The following is a 20,781-nucleotide window of genomic DNA, read 5'->3' as shown; positions in this document are numbered from 1 at the left end:
GAGAGTGGGGGAGAGCGAGAGAGGAAGAGAACGAGTGTGGACAAAGGTGACCAGGAGAGGGGCCAAAGACCCCATGGCCAAAATGGCCGGAATCAGAAGCTGGGAGAAGGGAAACCTGTGAGCTGGAGAAGTTTAGGGTAGTGGGCAGGGTGAGAAGAGCCACAGGTACTGAGGGAGCCTGGAGGCCAGCTTGTGCTTTGTATGCTAAGAGGCCTCACAGTTAGCCATTTGTCCTTTTGGACCTGACACAGAGGTCTCTCTCTCTCCCTCCTCCTCTCCCTCCCTCCCTCCCCCTCTCCCTCTCTCCCCCTCTCTCTCCCTCTCTCTCTCCCTCCCTCTGCCGCATTTGATACAGGATCTCCTTGTATCCTTTGAAACAAGCTGGCCTTGGCCCCTCCAATCCTCCTGTCTCAGTCTATGAATTTCTGGGATCACAAGCATACACCATAATGCCTGGCTCCTATTTCTCTTAAAAGCTCCAGTGTTGGAGGCAGGCTGAAGTGGGGCTGGCTCTCACCTGTCACTCTGTAGGTCCTTGCTGTTGCTTGAGCTCTCTGGGTATCAGTTGCCACCATGCCATTTCAAGTGGGAACATGAACAGACTCATGTCACTGGGTGCCTCTGACAGTGTGACGGTGGTGTCACGCCTGTACTAAAGAAGGAGCTGAGAACGCTGAGTTTGTGCTAGTTTTGCCCCCTGGAGAGTGTGTGCCTGTGGCTGTGGGGCCGCTTGGACGCAGGAGTCAAGTCAAATGTTCAGAATGAATGGCTGGGTTCCCTCTTCGCCCACAGTCATGCAATCGTGGGCAAAACCAGAGGCACTTGGTGCCGGCCAGCTCCGCGTCCACTCCTTCCCTTGTTTCCATGCCCCCTTCTGGGTCATTCCCCTGGTCTTTTTGACTCACTGACTCCCCCCATCTTTCTCTCATCTGTTCACTTGCTGGCATCTTGAGATCAGAGACCCTGGCATGCGGCTTCAGGTTCATTGCTAAGAGGAAGCCTGGCTGCTTTCATCTCAGAGCGCTTATTCATCCTGTTATTTAACACTGCCTCACAGACACAAAGATGGAGAGTTTTGATAATTAAGTCATTTCAGCGGAACACCAAAGAAACCTCAGCGGAGTGGAGGGTTCTGTGTGATACGGTGAAAATGAGCTGGGCTAGGTTTTGACTATTTAATGAGCTTTCTGAAAGTAATTACTTGAAACGTGGGTCCATTTGACTAATATTTTCCTTTTGTTTTCTTTCTTTCTTCCTTTCTTTTTTCATCTCCCGAGTACTTTGCTGAGTAATGCAAATGGCATCTGAATGAATACATCCTTCGAGTTGGGCAAATGTCAGTGTTTCTTAGGACAGGAGGAAGGGGGTTTGAAGATGTAGAAACTGTCCCCATCAGGTACACCAGTAATCACATAAAACTCACTCTTGAACCCAAACAGAGCCTGTGACATTTTTAATGTGAAGTTCAAGGCCACATTGGAGCTTTGAATTGATTAGCCAGGTGGGATTTTGCTCTGGGATAGACATCATTTTCAGGCTTCTCTCCCATAGAGACCTGGCTAGGAAACTGCCACTGGAATGAAACTCCAGCAGTAAAACCGGTTGATATTCTGCATCGTGCTCCCTCTCCTAAGTCATCGGAACAATCATTTCTCAGCAGCTCCCACTTCCTGGCCTGAAATCTATTCAATGTTTTTTTTTTTTTTTTTTTTTCTCTCTCTCTCTCTTTTAGCTAATGACCAAACACCCAGGCAAGCGTCTGGGTTGTGGGCCTGAAGGGGAACGAGACATTAAAGAACATGCATTTTTCCGGTATATTGACTGGGAGAAACTCGAACGCAAGGAGATTCAGCCACCATATAAACCCAAAGCTGTAAGTAAACTCCCCTCTCTGGCTGCCTGGTCCTCAGGCACAACCTGCTCTTGGTTTTGCGGGTGCATGCTCTGCATGCTTTCTGAGGTGTGGACATCAGTGCATCCACTTGAATATGTCTGTAGATGCCTCCCTCCCCGGGTGCTCTGAGTCACTGGACACCCACATGGAGGTTTCTGTTGCAAAGGCAGGCCTCTGTAAATGATGGGAAAGACAATTGATATGGAGGGTTTTGTTGTTGCTGCTGCTGCTGCTGCTGCTTTGATTCAATTACTGTAACTGTTTGAGGTGACACTTTGGGGGAGGGGTTCTTAGGTGAGCAGAGTCCAGACTTATTTCAGAATTGTGATACAGAATCTAATCTTGCCCTCCTTCTTTCCTCAGTTCAACTGTGTCATTTTCTCTTCAGGCTGACATTGAAAAGGTCATATTGTTTATCTCAATGGTATTTAAATTAAATTCTGAAACATAGGGTACTATCTCTGATTCAGTGACTGAGAGCGGTTCACCAGCCAGCCCTTTCCCCAGGTGAAGAAGGAAGCAGAAGTTGAGACTCCTGACCCACAGATCTCTGGGAGGCTGGGGTGTAGACTAGGCTTTCATACGCTTGTAATGTCAGAATAAACACTTCCCATTCCCCTATAGTCCATGAGAGAAATCTGCTGCTCCAAAGACCCAGTAGGGTTCTTGCTAGTTTCTGGGGTGGGAGGGTGGGCATTTGCCCCTGTATGAATAAGAACTGTGAGTCTATGGGGTGGATGTTTCTTTGTTAATGTTAAGTACAGCCCCAACCTGGTGACTTTATTATGTGTTGTGAAACTACTGAGTGAGGCTGAAAAGCGAGCATAAACATTGTCATTGAAACCTGAAGTTGTAAGGGTCTCCGGTGTTCAGATGAAGAAGGTGATAATGATAGTTATTTCAATGTGATAATTGCTAATTTCTTGAGCATTTATTATGTGCTAGGTGCCATGTTAAGCACTTCACATACAGCATCTAATTAAACCCTCACAACAGCCTAGAAGGTGGGGGCTATTGTTCCGGGATGTGGGAGAAGAAAGTGGATAGTCACAGAGGCTAAGTGCTCTGACCACAGTCACCTAATTGCTGTGGTATGGGATGAAGGGAGAACCGTATCCTGGACAGTCTACCTCCATTGGAAGCTTTCTAGAATGTCTAGGGAAAAGGGACAAGAAAATCTCCCAGGAGGTTCTCACAACTGCCCTGTAGAACTGCCCTGTCTCTTTGCTCCAGATGTCTGGAACCACAGCTCTGCAGCACCCCTGCTGAGCCTCTTTCGGAATGCATCTGGGCACTGAGAAGCCAGCTCCTGTGGAAGCAGCCAGTCCATGTTGGGACTTTTCTCCACTGTTGGATATTCTAAATTAACACCTAATCAATCTTCCCTAAATGTCCAGACCCACCCTCTCTGGACCCTCTGGAAACTTGTGGGCTTATATTTAGAATTCCGACATCCTGACTAAACCCCTCCTGAAAGCACACCCATGTGACATTATTTCTGAGTATCCTATCATTCACCTTAAAACAATGACACAGACCGGAGCATGGCATTTCTAACGGTATCTGACCAGCAGATGCTGTCTCTTGACTATTTTAGAGATGGTAAAACTAGTCAAGTGCTCTCTGACCTACTTATTTTTCATCCTCTGTAGCGTAGCAAGATAATGGTCTCTGCATTGGAGGATCATTATGATACACAAAAGTGCTTGGGATAAGCCTGGTACATGACAGGTTCTCAAGGAGAGTTGATTATAGTGGTCAGTGATGTCATAGAGTAGTTAGTATCTTGGGTTTAGGATCTTTGTGGGGCAAGTCAATGGTACTGTTCCTTAAAGGTAGTTTCTGTGCTCAGTCCTGGGGTGAAGATGGGATCACATGTCCTTGGCAGTACAACTGACTTTTCTGAACCCTTTGGGGATAAATCTTTGTTCAGGAAACTGGTGATTCAGGGGAAAGGCAGCAACCTGTGTGTGAGTGTGTGTGTGTGTGTGTGTGTGTGTGTGTGTGTGTGTGTGTGTTTTATGTACAAGTGTGTGTGCATATTTGTGTACAAAAGGTATACATGTTCATGTGGAGGTCTGCAGCCAGCTACTGGACTCTTCTTTGATTGCTTTCCACATTATTCACTGTGGTAGGGTCTCCCAGTTAAAACCAGATCACTCATAGAACTGGTCTGGCTAGCCAGGTTGCTGTGAGGACCTTGTCTCTGCCTCCTAAGATCTGGAATTACAGGTGGACTGCCACACACACCCAGCATTTGTTTGACTTCAGGAGAACCATGTCCATTACTCCTGCACCCACTGAACGTGTCAGAGCTGCAGACCAGTGGTTTTCAAATGATAGTCCCTGGGCCAGCACTGACAGCATCGATCAGAACCGTGTTCAAATTAAATGGCTAGGACCCAACCCTAGACACCCTGAATCAGGAAGTCTGGTAGCAGAGTTTGATGCTGTGGGTCCAGGAAGCCCTGCAGGGACTCTGAGGTGTGCTCTAGGCTAAGTATCACTCAGGCAGGGAAGAGAGGCAGAAGCCAGAGGAAGGTGGCAGAGAGAACAGCTGGTTACAGGAGAGACTGACTCTCTGCCATTTGGGGATGGGGTGGTGACTTCTGGCGTACGTCACAGACGGAGTCTCAGGCACATCAAAGAAAGAAGGAAGGCTGTGGTGTATGGTAGAAGGATGGAAGGCCAAGGGGAAGAGCTGAGGTTCAGCAAGGTCCAGACTTCACGCTCCCATTAGAAGCTGGGGACCAGGACTTCTTAGCTGAAATCTCACCATTTCTTCATAATTGACAACAAATGTTTAAAAATTAAACAGAGTGCAGGGCAAATAAAAACACAACCATGGCCCACATGTGACCCGTGGACTGCCAGTTCGTAACCTCTGTGAGTGCTGATAGGTCAAGTCCAGGTGACATTTAGCTGGTTCTTGTTAGTACTATTTGTGAGCAGTTAAGAGTTCATTCTGACTGGGATGATATGTGTGACCATTTCTGCTAATGGTCACAGGCTGGAGAGATGGCTCATGCGGTAAAATGCTTGCCACATAACCATGAAGACCTAAGTTCCATCCTCAGCTCCCATACAAAAAATAAAAAGCCAGTGCAGTGGTTCATACTCAGTCCTGGGGAGGTGGAGACAGGGGGTCTCTAAGGCTTGCAGACAAACCAGACTAGCTGAGCTGAAGAGTTCCAGGCCAATGAGATATGCTGTCTCAGAAAACAAATTGGATGACTCCTGCAGAATGACACCAGAGATTGTCCTCTGGCTTACACACACACTTGTGCGTACATGGTACCTGGTACCTGCACACACACACACACACACACACACACACACACACACACACACACACACACACACGGCATGCATGGGTATGTACATGAACATCTAGTCTGTGTCTGGCTCACAGACGACAGGAAAAAGTAGCTGTCTTTATCATTAATCATACCAGTACCATCAATTATTAAGTTATTAATTAACATCAATAATTCTTCTTACATTAATTATGTAATTGAATAATTATGAGTAACAGTCAACCACAATCTTCAACTGTTCTACCTTGGTATTATTTCTAACCACACAATATCCTGAGTCCCCTCATGTGGGTTTAATAATGTCTTTCAAAATACAATAACCAGTCTAGGGCATGTGTTTCCAGATATTTCACCACCAGCCCAGATAGATTTAGAAATACATTTGTTCCACAGTATCTGTGGGGGATTGGTTTGAGGATACAAAAGCCCATGGAGACTCAAGTCTCTTATGTGAACTACGCAGTATTTAAATGAAACCTATGCATATCCTACTTTAAATCGTTTCTAGATTAGTTATTATATATAATAAAAGTAAATGATATATAAACAGTTGTTATTCTTTATCATTTAGAGAGTGTACTAGTTTACTTTCTACAGCTGTGATAAAACACCATGACCAAAGCCATTTATAAAAGAGAAGAGTTTATTTGGGCTTATGGTTCCAGAAGGATAAGAGTTCAAAATGGCCGCAAGAAGCAGGCATGGCAACTGCAGCAAAAGCTGAGGGCTCCCATCTTGAACAGCAAGCATGAAACAGAGAGAATGAACTGAGAATGGTACATGACTTTGAAACCTCAAAGAAGGCCCACCCCCAGCGACACGCCTCCTTCAGCAAGGCCACACCTCCTGAACCTACCCAAACAGTTCCACCAACCAGAGGCCACACATTCAAACCTCTGAGCCTATAGGGCACATTCTCATTCAAACCACCACAGAAAATGAGTTCTCTGTGTGTCCATGCATTTGATGAATATGCAACACTTTATCCTTGTATTTCTAAATTATTTTGGGCTGTGGAGTCCAGACTGGCCTTGAAGTCATGATCTTGCAGCCTCAGCTTCCCAAATGCTGGGATTGCAGGCATGTGAGGTTGCATCTACCTCTAAAAATCATTTCTGAGCCACAGTTATCTGAAGTGTGTGTGTGTGTGTGTGTGTGTGTGTGTGTGTGTGTGTGTGTGTGAGCTCATGCATACATATACACAGAGGGCTGACAACAATAACAAACACATGGTCGACCCATTTTGATTCTTCCTGCTCATGTTCCTCTTATATTGCAGATCCAGGTTTTATTGTCTCACCCCCACCCCAGAATCTGTGCTTCCTCATCCTTCTTATCTGCTTGTCATCTCTGAAATGCCTGTGGCAAGTGTGCAGAGTTCCATGTGCCTTGTGGGATATTAAAAGCCATGTGTGTACCTGTCAACATGCCTGATTTATGCATGCTATTAAGCGAGTTCAGGGAGGGAAGACAAAAGGGGCAGAAGCAGAGGACTGTATTCAAACATCAGTGAAGGGTGCTATTATGGGTGGTTCATTAAAATCACTTTAATGGGTTTTGTTTGTTCTCAGTGCTATCTTTTACTGTAGCAAGGAGTAGGTTAGCAGTGCATTGTTTGGAACTATACTAAAAGATACTAGGCTTGTATTGTCATAAGGTATACAATAATGGTGTGTGTGTGTGTGTGCTCCTATGGGATGAGGCACACATACTCATGGACATGGGATCTGGTGGTCAACATTGCCTACCTCTGGCCCACTCCACCTTATTCTTTTGAGACAGCGTCTCTCACTCCATCTGTAGTTCAATGTTTCATGTAGGCTGACCGGTCCAGCAAGCTCCCTGGAATCTCCTATCCTCCCCATTCCTCATCACTAGGATTACAGATTAAAAACACCAAGCCGGGCTGTTTTTACATGGGTGCTAGAGAATGGAACTCAGGTCCTCCTGCTTGTGTGGCAAACCGTTGACCGACTGAGTCATCTCCCCACCTCCATACCATAGTGTCTTTAATGTGTATCTGGTCACAGTAATCTCTTGTTTGCAACCCCCTACCAGCTTTCTGCTACCTCATGATAATACCTATTAGTCTTTGGAATATGTGTCTTTTGAGTCTTTCCAGGACCAGCTGTCCCTCCCACAGTCTGGGCTCCTAGCTCCAAGGACCAGCACTCCTGGGTTTCTTTTATTTCCTTAACATCCAGCTTAACATCTTTGCCAGCTTTACCTATGGGAAACCATTGCCTGGGATGCCCAGAGCCCTTCCCATGCTTCTCTCTCTCCCTCCTGGAGGCTAGGTGTTGCCTCATTTAATCCAAAGAACATCACCTCCTCAGGGAGGCTCCTCTTGATTTCTGAGTTGGGACCTGCTTCCAGCCTGTTCACAAACTCATCCCATGTTCTTGCAATTGTTTGCTCAATTTAACATCTGCCGTTTCAACTAGACTGTGGTTGTGGCTTTTCAATGTCAGAGTCAATGCCTAGCTTAAGTTTTAGCACATAATAGGTGCTGGAAAATTTTTACTGAATAAATGAATAAATGAATGAATGGCCATAAAACGGGATGCTGTAACACACCATGTTATGGGGCATAAAGGATTCTTTAGAGCTGTGTATTAGCATGAAAGATGTTTTTCTTATGTACAGCAGGGTGTCTCCGATAAATTGGTTGTTGTGTAAGTTACTATCGTATTTATAAAGGACTATAATTTCCCTGCTGCACCGCAAGCTGTCATGGCTCCTTTTGGCTGCACAGTGTGCACAGGGAGAGGATGCTACAGAAGGATCTGAAGGTGTGGTGCATTATACCCTTGGTACTCCATGGAGAGGGCTGCAGATGGCTGCTATTTGTCCTTGCACAGGTGGTCCAGTGCATTAGCCTATCAATGCTCCTTTTCCATGCATGCACACGTCGCCTGGAAGTCTGGTGCAAACAGAGAGTCTGATCCAAACTGCTGAGGGTGGAGCCCAAGATTTTGCATTCCACACAAGTTCCCTGCTGCTAGACCAGAAGGCGAAGGAGGGAACCATGTATGCGTCGAGGACTGGGGCATGAATAAGGTGTTAGAAACACATGTAAGAGCTGCAAGACAGCTTGCCGGGGATGTCTGATGGGTATCAGAGTGTAGGCATCTGAGCTCAGTGAGTAAGGAGAAAAATCAGAGAGGCTATGGGAGGGAGAGATGGTGCTGAGCACTGTAAGATCTTTGGCTTTTAATACAAACTGTGAGTAGAGAAATAATGACCTAACACTAGGCTTTAAAAGAATTATCCTGGCTAATGAGGGGACAAAAGTGTGAAATCGAGGAGAGCAGCTGTGGAGGCTCTGTCAATAATCCAGGCAGGAGGCTGTGAGAACACGGGCAGGATGGAGCCAATTGAGAGCCGTTAGACGGATGCTCACTTCAGCATCCTCAGCCCCTCTGCCATTCCTGGTATCTTGTAGGCAACTCAGTACCTGTTATGGCACGGAAGACAGGTGAACAGGAATCCCCTCAGATCACACAATTGTTCTTTAAGTAGGAAGCCCAGCAGCCCAGGGTTTGGTCCCCATGGAAGAAGTGTGATCCAAGGGAGTCGCTCTCAGGAGAGTGCTTGCTGCTCAGAGCACAGCTGGCAGGGGCACAGAGTAGGTCGTGGCTGACCTGTAAGTGGTATTCCTTCTGTCAGTGAGAGGATGCAGTGGTCTAGGCAACTGTTGGTGCTGAGAGCTATAGCCAGGGCAGCCCTGTGCCTGGAAGATGCACCTCAGAATTTTGCTGTGCAATAATAGAAGGTGCTGCAAGGCTGTGCCTTCTCGGGTATTTGTATTTTACTGTGAAATGGTACACTAATGTCATGATATGAGAAATGCAAGTGCACCATGGTGGATCTGAAATGCCTGTTTGAAATTTTCATGTGGTTCCCATGTTATGACGAAGTCCTGGCACCCTGCCTCTGAGTGGCTTCCAAGAATGTCCTAATGCAGGCCTTACAGAGGCCTGCTGCTCCAGCTGCCCCCATTGAGATGACCTTGGGGTCAGTTTATGCAGGCATCAGTGTAGAAGCAGCTGTCTGAAGGGCACAGGGAAGGGAAGGCAGGCGCAGGACATCTGTTTCATAAAGTCCATGGAGTCTTAAGTGCTAGCATGTGTATACACTTGTCCTCCTGCTCATGAGTGTGGCTGAATTAGTTCCTGGAAATAGGAGCAGTCCGATCATGAATTCTCTCTGAGAAGTAAATATCAAGATCATCTTTCAGCTGGTCCTGTTGGCACAGGCCCATGATCACAACTACTCAGAAGGCTTAGACTGGAGGATCACAAGTTCAAGACCTGCCTGGTTGGAATGAATTTGGGCTAGTGTGATACAGGGAGACCCTGTCTCAAAAGAAAAAAAATAAAAAGACCATTAACTATTAAGTTCCATGATAGTGTTTGCCTAGCATGAAAGAGACCCTGAATTCAGTCTCCAGTGCCAAAGTAGATGATCTTCCTCTACCTCCTTGCACTGACTTGTGAACAACCATGCAGCTTGGTCCCTCCTTCTCCCCTCTCCAGCCTGCATGTCGGGCCTCGCACCTCTTCTGCAGGCTGACTCCTGTCATCCCTGCCCTTGTTACTCATTCTTATCTTTACTATTTACATACAGCTCATCATCTCAAGACATTGCCATATCAGGAGAGCCTAGAACTCTTTCAAGATATAAGGCTCCTTGCACAGTCCCTTGGCCCCTTTGAGTTCTATGCCAAAATTGGTACGTAAATGGCTGGGTCTGGGAAGATGGCTTAGTGGGTAGAGAGCTTGCTGCAGAAGCATGAGGACTTCTAGAATCCACTTATGAGTTGAGTGCCTTGGTCACAATGGCATGTGTTAGTAACAACAGTCAGATGGGAGACAGAGACAAGAAATCCCAGAAGCCCGTGTCAACTATCCTGTTCTACACAGCTGTGAACAAGGAGACCCTGCCTAAAATCCAAAATAAGGTGGACATCAAGGACCAACCCTGGAGATAGACTTCTAACCTCCATATATGGATTACAGCACATGTACGCCCACACTCACACACATGAATGTATACACACGCAGACACACAGACATGCGTGCACGCACACACACACACACACACACACACACACACACACACACACACACACGTACACAAACATGCATTTGTCCATATCCTTTGAGAGTCCAAAGGCACCACTGCTTCAGGAAGAGCCCCTGCCTATAGGATTTGCTTTCTCAGTGGCTCTGTCACTTGAAAGCATTGTTTATCAAGTCAAAAGCTTCAGTGCCCCTTAATGAGCTGCAGCTCTGTTCGTGTGACATTCTCCTCCAAACCCAATTGCCCTTTATACTGTATGAGCAAGTGTCTCTGTGTGCATGTGGCGGAAGGTGTGTTTGATGTCCTGACATTTCTGAATTGAAGCCAGAAAGTGTAACCTTTGTGTGTTTGCTATTCAGACTCCAAATTCAAGGCTTAAGGAAGGGATCTAACTTCTACTCAGTATGATTTATTTAAGCACTGAACTTAACTCCAACTTAACCCCCTCCAAAGTACCGAATACTCAACAGAACAATAGCTATTTGAACAGTGTGACTTAAAGTAATTCTCATAAAACCCATATTGTTCAAACACATTAGAAAATGTATTGAGTTCTTGCCTGTGCTGGACACTGTCCTGAGCGTCTTTCAGGTGTCACCTCATGTCATTGTCACAATAGCTCTTTGACATAGGTGGTGTTATCACCATGTTACAGATGATGGAGGGGAGCTTGGAGAAGTTAAAAATCTGCTCACAATCTAGCAGTAGAGGGTAGCAGAGCCAGGACTTGAACTTTGAACTCTGCACTGCCTAGAACCCTTGGAAAGATTATTGGGTGAATTTGGAGCACTGGGTAGGGTCTGGGATGGTGCTAATAGAATGACAACTAATGGTGTCTATTACATAATAGGGAAAGCCTGAGAATCCTTACAGTTCAAATGACTTAACATTTATTTTGAACTACTGTAACAAATAGGTAGTGTATTCGCACCTTTTGCAGTTCACTGGTAGAATTGGGAAAGATGTGAATTTCCTACTTCTGAAAGCTTAGGTTGCCAGTCTAACAGAGACAGTAGACATGGACTTAGAGCAGGGTGGGACAGCATCCTAATGGAGGATCCAGGGTTAGGCTCTGGAAAGAGGAGATACTTCTGTAGTACACACTGGAGGTTCTACGTGCACATCTGTGGTGCAGAGTCTGCAGAAATCATAACAAAAATACTAGAGTGTGTTCATATACTAGTCAACAGGTAACCCAGAGTCATTTAGAGAGCCTGAGATCTGTCTTTCTACCTCTCTTCCCATCTTCTCCCTGACCCCATGCAGAGTCCATTTAAATTAAAGATCAAATCAGGTTCTCTTCAGATATTTGGAATTTTGGCAGGTGCCTGGGCCAAGTGAAATTCCAAAATCACATGCTAAGTGTTTGACTTTGAGCTGACTCCTGGAAGGGAAGTCAGCAATTGAACTGAAATGATGGATGGGATGCTTCATGCTCAGAGAGATCGTGGAACTGTTAGGATGTGTCTGGCAATAATTAGTGGAATACAATAGAAGTCAAGGATTGAAAGATTGCCTTGGAAGGGGAAATTCAACTCCAACCAATGAACAGAGGGCCAGAGGTTTGTCTAAGTGACTCATTCAGGGAATATGACAGAGCTTAGATGCAGAGCTTTATTCATTATTCATTATGCTATTTATATCTATAACATTAAAAACAAGTCAGCCATGGTCATCAAATTATTAACTTTTCCTAGAGAATGTAGACCTGTATGAACCTGATTGAGCATATTGTACCCACACAAGAACCCCTTGAGAAAGGAGTTAATATTCGTTTTCCAATACATCTAAGGAAACACACTCAGACTCACAAGCTAAGCAACATACCCATGGTCATCCAGCAACTAAGTCTGAGCTCTTTGCTATTGTAATGTTTCTTCTCTCATCAATCAAACTTAGCCACACAGATGTGAGGCTTAAATTTCTCTTAGTCTAAACTTTTCTTCACAGACCTCCCTGAGGAATAGTCCCAGTTGGGTAGATAGTTGGTAGGACCATTTCTTGAATCTTTGGCCAACCCCCACCTAGGCTCTAATAATAATCACAGAATCCCAGAAAGCTCATGACTAAAGGAGGAGAGAACTCAAGAAGAGAAGTGAGAGGATCCAGGGAGACTGTCCATCAAAACGAAAAGTGGACCACAAGGCAAATGGAGCCATAACTCAACATCCTCAACATCAGCTTTGCTGTTTAGCAGATGAGTAAGGATGGGCAGTAAGGAGCCTCCGCAGATGCAGTCTTTATGACCTCAGCTGGGCCTTTTGCCTTCCACGCCATCTTTTCCTAAGCCCCTTGGGTAAGCCCTGAAGCTTCTTTCCTCTCAAGGCCACATCTCCTGGGTGACTGGAAAAATTGAGAAGTGTAGGTGGGCTTAAACGAATGCCGCTCAAATTCCTGGCCTATCAGGATATAGCTATGTTGACCATCATTATCTATTCAATGTGTGACTTCCCTCCATTTCTGCTCTGAACTCCATCCTCCCATCTCTCTGTAGACACACAGTTTCCCTCCACATTAACCAGAGCTCCTGTAGTTGTAGTTAGGATCCTGGTTCCTGCTGAGTTTTAAGAGAACCCCTTAAATATTAAGATGTGGCTGGACCTATGGCCTCAAACAATGGGAAGGAGACTCCATTTCCCTCTCTCCTCCGATTGCTTCCTCTAACTCTAATCAACTGTTCCTCTCAGAAGACTTTGTGGTCCTTGGTTTGGTAAGATCTCGACCCTTATGACAAATGCCTAACAGAAACTACTCCTAAGAGGAGAGGTTTATTTTGGCTCAGGGTTTGAGTCCGTGGTTGGCTGTTTCCTTCTTTATGAGGCTGTCTGAGGCAGAGCACTGAAGCAGAAGGGCATGGTAGAGCAGAGCTGCCCATCACGTGGCAGCTAGAAAGCAGAGACAGGAAAGGGGTGGGCCAAAGGCACATCCCCAGCAACCTACTTCCTCCAGTGGTTCCACCTTCCAGTTCCGTCACCTCCAAATGTCCGCTCAAAGTGTAAACTCAGTGGTGGATTACGCGTTGGACAGGCCAGAGTCTTATGATCTAGAATCCCAGAAGTGTGCTTGACTGATCTCCAGACATCTCTTGATGTGATCAAGTTCACATTTGAGCTTAACTTTGTTGCAGGCCCATGGCAGCAAACAGCTTAGCTCCTGGAATTCCCAGAAACTTCCACCGAAGGAGCTGCTTTCTTCTAAAATTCCTGGTAGCTTTAGACTTAAACTTATGAGGTGATAGTCGGCCATATGCTTCTCTTCAATTCCATGTCACCAGGGGGATGGGCTCTGCTAATTGGCTTGGCCTGGGTCATCTGTCCCCCTGAGCTAAGAGAGCTCTGTTCCTAGCTAAACAAAGCATAATGAGAAAGGAAGGATGTTTCTCTATCGCTCGAAGAGGAGATGTCTGCTGTGTAGACAAGACACGAGCTATCCATCCGACTCCTTTCTGGCCATCTTCTGCCGGCTTGTTTTTATTTTAAAAAACTCTTCTCAGGAACACGGCATCCCTCCTTACCGTGAAGCCAAGCTGCCCCACCTAACTTGGCACACGAACTTAGGAAAGGTTGCTGGTTCTTGCTGGCTCTGGCTAGTGACGATTTGTTCTTTCTTCCTTTCTGGCGTGATCTGCTCCCGACACTCCATTGACATTTCTCCCTTTGAGTCATCAATGACCTGGAAATTGCCTGCTCTCACAGGCCTGAGGTCTTTCTTGACCTCATTACTTCAGACTTTGATCTTCCTTTCAAGAAAATCCGAAAAAAATCAAACTTCCAATCGCATCCAAAGCTATGCAGTGAGCAGCTGAGATTAACCCCTCCACATTTCATAATGTAAGTGGGGGGGGGAGGTGCTCATGAGGCTCCACTCCCTGATTGTTATTCATGAGTGCCAGAAGGAGGGGTGTTATTCTCTGCAGTGGCGTAGCCACAGGGAAGATGCTCATAGTCCAATAAGTAAATAAATTCCACTTCCGATCCAATCTGAATGTGGACCACCTCTGTTCCTTGCTTTTGTCTCTTCACCCTGGAGGTGACACTGATCAACACATTAAACTCTGCTTAATTCTTTTAATACGTTCTTGAGTGTATGAATACTGTTGACCTTTTGTGTCTCCAGGTTCTATTTCTGTGGATTCAACCAACCATGAATGGACATATTTTTTTAATTTTATAATTTGATTTAATTTTACGTATCAGCCACGGATTCCCCTGTCCTCCCTCCTCCTGCTCCCCCCCCACCATCCCCCCAGCCCACCCCCCATTCCCATCTCCTCCAGGGCAAGGACTCCCCTGGGGATTCAGCTCAACCTGGTAGATTCAGTCCAGGCAGGTCCAGTCCCTTCCTCCCAGGCTGAGCAAAGTGTCCCTGCATAGGCCCCAGGTTCCAAACAGCCAGCTCATACACTAAGGACAGGTTCCAGTCCCAGTGCCTGGGTGCCGACATTTTTTTTTTTTTTTTAAGAAATTAAATTTTGTGCCTCTGTAGATAATGTTAGAACACTATCTTGACTTCATTCCTGGAATGGAACAGGATAATAACTGCTTGCACAAGCCAGGCGGTGGTGGCGCAAGCTGGGCGGTGGTGGCGCACGCCTTTAATCCCAGCACTCGGGAGGCAGAGGCAGGCGGATCTTTGTGAGTTCGAGGCCAGCCTGGTCTCCAAAGCGAGTTCCAGGAAAGGCGCAAAGCTACACAGAGAAACCCTGTCTCGAAAAACCAAAAAAAAAAAAAAAAAAAAAAAAAAAAAAAACTGCTTGCACAGCGTTTGCATCCTTAGGTATTCTAAGTCATCTGATTCATACTCTATGTACATACATAGGTTATGCCTACATTCTGTATAAGGATCTGCAGCATCCAAGAACTGAGGTACTTAAGGAGACAAAAAGATATTTGGAACCAATCCACAATGGATTTTGAGGGGCGACTGTGTAGGTGTAAGCTAAATTCAGAATCTCTCCATTCTGTGTGTGTGTGTGTGTGTGTGTGTGTGTGTGTGTGTATGTGTGTGTGTGTGTCTGTGTGTGTGTGTGTGTGTGTGTTTGTGTGTACATGCGTACGTGCATGCACGCCCATGCATAGATGTGTGTAGGTACACAGGTGCATGGAGGCTGGAGAACTTAGGTGTCATTCCTCAGGCTCTGTCCACCATTTTAATTATTTATTACTTATTTATTTGGGTCTCTTATTGGCCTGGTGCTCACCTTATTAACTTAGGCTGTCCAGCCAGTGAATCTGTCTGTCTCCACCCACTCAGTACTGGATTACTGGTGTCTCACCACTTTGCTGAACTTTTTCCATGGGTTCTGGGGATTGGATTCAGGCCCTAATGCTCCCGTAGCAAGCACTTCAGCCACTTCTTTGCCCCCAGACCTCTTCCTTTCAAAGTTTGCTGATTCTCCTGTCTCTCCAGCTACTCCTGGTAGAAACTTCAACTCTCTAGAAAGCCATATTCGATGACAGTAGAATCTGGAGAATTAAGATCTGCCCTATAACCCAGAAAGGAAGATGACATAGCCTATTTGTTAATAGCTACGTGCATATTCTTAAAAACTAGCACAAAATAACCCCATCCCTAAATCCATTTTCGAAATAACTCAGAAGCGGTGTGTGGACCTGCTTGAAATGTCTTTCCAAGAGAGTGAGTCTCACTAGGACTAGAAATGGACCCTTCTTGCCTAAACATGCAGTTTTCCTCTAATCTCTAACTGAAGTCCTAGGTCCTGCTTGCACCTTACAGCTCTTCCTATAGCTCACAGTTCCTCCCATACCTCACAGTACTCTCATACTTCACAGCACCCTCATTCCTTACAGTCCCCATACCTCACAGCCCTCCATACCTCATAGCTCCCATACCTCATAGCCTCCCACACCTCACAGCCCCCCATACCTCATAGATCCCCATACCTCATAGCCCCCCACACCTCATAGCCCCCACACCTCACAGCCCCCCATACCTCACAGCCCCCAATACCTCACAGCCCCCCATACTTCACAGCCCCCTGTACCACACAATCCCCCACACCTCACAGCCCCCTATACCTCACCAGGCTTGGACTTCAGAGTTGAAGTGGCCGATTCTTGCTACGCTTATAACTAACCAGAGTGGAATTTTCCATATCGGGTGGGTTAGGGCAGAGCCTCTGAGACCCACACTAGCCAGAGCACACCATGCCTATCCCATATGTTCACTGGCAGAACAGAGTCAGCCCTTGGCATCAGATGTAGCTGTGCTAAATATTGGATGTGTATAACACAACAACAACAGCCTTTATTCTAAAACCTTGATTACACTTGCACGTTTTTCTTAACAAGTTTTCTGTTTCATCTTCTTAGGATTTGGGAAAACAATTATTAAGATTCTAAAGAATTAATCAACAGAAGAGTGTCAAGGGCAGGGTCCAATTGCCCCATTCTGAGAGGCGCAATAACTATTTCAGTTTGCTACCTAGCTTCAAAACAAAATGAGTCTCTGTATTTTATATATGAAATCATATACAACCACCACCTTCGTTTGAACTTACATACAGCTTTCAAGTACAAAGCTTCCTTTTAAGCTTGATAATAAACTTCACAAGAATGATGGCTGACCTTAATACGTAGACTGACCCTAATGGTGAATCTTGTTAATGATCATAACACAGTAATAACGTCATTAATAATGAAGGCTTCAATCTAAAGTCGGGGACATCCTCCCACCACTGTGCTCACGAGGGAGGTAAATCCATCTGAACTTCACAGAACATGTGGATGCTGGGAACTCAGCTCCTTGCTTACTGGTTACGTGGGGAATAATGAAGCTAGGCCCAGTCCTCAGGTCATCTCAGCTTACAAGGCCATGCTATGTGGTAGAATGTAGGCTCTGGGATAGTGGGGTGCTGTAGAAATCCTGTGACAGAACCAAAGCATCTCTGGGTCTTGCCTCTTCTGATTTACTCCAGGGGGACCCCAAATATAGTGTCAATTTTTCAATTTTCTTGTTGAGATGAGATAATCTTTTCCCTACCTATCTCACAGATTGGTGGGAATTAGATCTTTAAAAGCAGACAAAAAGAAAGTAACTATGAGAGTTTATTTCAAGCAGCAATGTGAATTTAGGGTGGATGGTGAGGAATAAATGGGAAAAGAAGATGCTTTGCTGACATGGAAAATGTTTACTGTGTATTCCATCTTGTCAGGTTGTTTTTTTTTAAGCACATTAAAAATAATGATTCCAAACCTGCTTAAAAGATAAAAAGCATCCATCCGCTTCTTCACCCAGTCATCCAGAATACAGACCAAAGCAGTCACTTAACAAAGCGGTTAGGATCTGGGGCTTGGGAAATACCTCAGTGGGTTAGACTGAGGAGCCGAGGACCTGAGTTAGAGTTCTCTGCATCCACATAAAAGCCAGGTTAACAAGATTCACTGCTAGGGTCGTGTTAACGCCACTCATGCCTATAACCCCAACGTTGGGGAAGGGGAGACAAGCAGATCCTGGCAGCTAGCTGCTGGCCAGGCTAGTTAAAATGACGAGCCTCTGGTTCAGAAACAAACTTTATCTCAAGGGACCAGGAGGATGCTGAAAATCCTCTTCCGGCCTCTCCACGTATTCACACCGAGTGTGCATCCTCACAGGCACGTGCAACCCCCTCACAAATGCACGCACACACGGACATAATACAAACGGTGAGGTGGAATTGCACTAGATTTTGTTTCTTTTGGTGCTTTTGAAAAGTTCGCTTTTACAAGGGGAGATGACTGACAGGAGGGGCCGAATCTGTCACCTGTGGGATCAAATCACAGACAGTCAGGCCCTGTAAGCACATTCCCTCATTGTACGATGAGCGCTTCATAGAGCTCTAGGTGGATTAAAGAGACATGGTGCTTGGAAGTACTCGACACAGCACCTGGATCATCATCAGCACAGTACAGACTCCATTGCTGACCCATTCACTAGCATCGAGTACCTGTACTGGGTCTTGGAAGCGGAGTATTGAACAACGACAAGAAAAAGGAACTGTGCCTTCACGGATCTTATATTCTAGAGGAAGTAGGAAATAGTGGGATAAACAAATGAATGTGTGAGACCGATGGCGATACACAGGTGGTGTGTTTGGCTGATAACGTGGAACAGGATGTCCTGGTGGGGCGTATCAAGAGATGAGGATGTGAGAGCTACCTGATTTGAAGGAGACAGAGAACAGTGTCTCCGAGGAGGTGGTGATTGAACATATTTGGAGGAAAACAGAACGGGGCATGCTATTTTTAAATTGTAATTAAGAAAACAGAAACAAAACAAACTTGGCATCAAACACAAAAGACCCTTCTTAGACTGGAGGGATGGTTCAGTGGTTAGTACACCTCCATGACAACTTGAGGGCTTGAATTTGAAGCCCCAGAATTCCTACAAAGCTGGAGAAGGTGGCTAGAGACAGGGAAACCCCAGAAACTCTCAAGGCAGCCAGTCTGGAGTTTTTGGGGGACACCCAAAAGGCAGCAACAAAGAGACCCTGCCTCAAACAAAGTTGTCATTGTCACACACATTGTAATTTATAGAATGAAAACATATGATATAATTTTAGAATTATATATAAAATGATATTGTTGGACATTCTTCCACATCTTTTTTTTTTTAATTTTTCAAAGATTTTTGCACAGTGATACATCAAATAGATAGGTTGTTATTTAACTGTTTTCCCTATTGGTTAATAGATGATTCTCATTTTTTCATACTGTGATGACCCCTTGGTTAACATCCTGTGTCCACATGGGCTATAGGAACATAGGGGAGGGCCAGGAAAAGCCTGTCAGGAAGTGACTCCCTTCTAGAGTCAGGGTGTGTGGAAACGAGTGGGTACAGTGGAACAGGTGGGAGGCACAAGTTCTTGTTAGAGGAAACGTCCTGGACAAAGGTGGAGAGGAGACATTCATGTGAGTATCCTCGGAACCAAAGCAGGTCAATTTGGCTCTTCTGTGGTGCAGGCTGGTGGATAGGGGCAGAGGGGCGATGGACCAGAAGACCATACCAAGTACCGATAGGAAGCCATTCTAAAGAGTGTGGACTTTGAGGCCAGGTGTGGTGGCATATGCCTTTAATCCCAGCACTCAAGAGGCAGAGGCAGGCAGATCTCTGTGAGTTCGAGGCCAGCCTGATCTACAGAGTGAGTTCCAGGCCAGCCATGGCTACCCAATGAGCCCCTGTCTCAAAACAAAACAAAATAAATGAACAAGCGAAGAGTGTGGACTTTGGGTGATGGGAGGTATTTGAGACAAAGCAAGCCAAAGGCCTGGAATGCTCCCCGCTATCCATAGTTTCCTTTTGTTACCTGTCAATAACGGTGTCCAAAACCATTAGGTTATCATCATCAGAAGAAAAAAAAACCTTTTAATGCGATATATTATTGTAATTGATCTGCTTTATTGTTAATCTTTCATCTTTTACTATGTCTAATTTATAAGTTAGATGAAAAAACTGTCTGTAGAGGGTTTGGTGTTATCTACCTTTTCAGGCAACCTGGGCCAGGGGTCTTGGAAAGTGGCTCCTGGGATAAGTACGTGGGTTCTACTGTCTCTGGGCATTTTGAATAATCCTTCTGATGGGCATAGCTGTGCAAACACCACATCCATTTGTTTTCATGGTGGCAGGGATGGAATCCAGGGTTCTCCACATGGGCAGTACACGCTTAACTGCTGAGCAACACTCCAACCCCACGCTCAGTAGCCACACTCCAAGTTGTTGGCAACTTACTGCCCCAGAAACTAGAAGGAGGTGGGCATTGCTGCTTTGTAACTGCCCACAGAGCAGCTTTTCTGTCTAGCCTTGTAGATCCACGGGCGAGCATTATTCTATCAGGCAAAACTGCTCACTCCACTCCCGGAATAGGTGCCTGTGGTTTAAGTACCCTAGTTGGCTTCATCCCCTGTCCCTATGCCAGAGGCCTCTCTGGTGTACCCTGATGACAAGGAGGTTAGATTTGCTGCCAGTAGCTAAATGAGGCTAGAGTATCTACCCAGGACAGTCAGGGAGGCAGGTGTGGTCCAGACTACGTTGATAATTAGATCCCAGCCACTAAGCTGCCCATTCTCTCCAAGGACACAGCAGGCATAGAACAGATCCCAGGCTCTGCCTCCCAAGGGCTGACGTCTCCATTTAGGGAGCGCCCCTGAAACTAATGGGCAGTGACAGGTCCATTTGAAAAACACAGAAACACTTAACAGGGAGGCTGTGATCTGCCAGCCTGTAAGCTGCTTATTAGCAGGGAAATCACGCCCCGCAGCAGCTCTGCCCCCTTCCTTAACCCCTACTTCCTGCATCTCCTCTGTGCTATCTCACTTAAAGATTTCATTGTTCTAGGAAGGGGTGGGGGTGGGGGTGCATAACTGCTAGAAGCTAGAAGCTGTTTCTCAGCTCCTTTCACAGCCTCTGGGGAGCCCTGCAAATCAGCAGCCTTCCTCCTAGTGGGGATGGGAAGTGGATGGTTTTTTAAAGAAAAACAGCCCCTGAAGA

At 45.8% G+C, this 20,781-nt stretch overlaps 1 protein-coding gene across 3 annotated transcripts in view; it reads left to right on the top strand.

Annotated features, from left to right (window-relative positions):
• The window catches only part of Prkcb (protein kinase C beta), a 344,023-nt gene that overhangs the window by 311,549 nt on the left and 11,693 nt on the right, over positions 1–20,781 (top strand). For all 3 annotated transcript variants that reach the window (XM_052762091.1, XM_052762090.1, XM_052762092.1), the window contains one exon: positions 1,733–1,873. In XM_052762091.1, coding sequence (XP_052618051.1) covers positions 1,733–1,873 — 141 coding nt within the window. The remainder of the gene's footprint in view (positions 1–1,732; positions 1,874–20,781) is intronic.

This window comes from Peromyscus californicus, unplaced genomic scaffold, assembly GCF_007827085.1.
Source record: "Peromyscus californicus insignis strain IS unplaced genomic scaffold, ASM782708v3 Scaffold_4__1_contigs__length_199733344, whole genome shotgun sequence".
Classification (NCBI taxonomy): domain Eukaryota; kingdom Metazoa; phylum Chordata; class Mammalia; order Rodentia; family Cricetidae; genus Peromyscus; species Peromyscus californicus.
The sequence above is the reverse complement of the archived record's forward strand: the minus strand, read 5'-3'. Positions and strand labels throughout refer to the sequence as shown.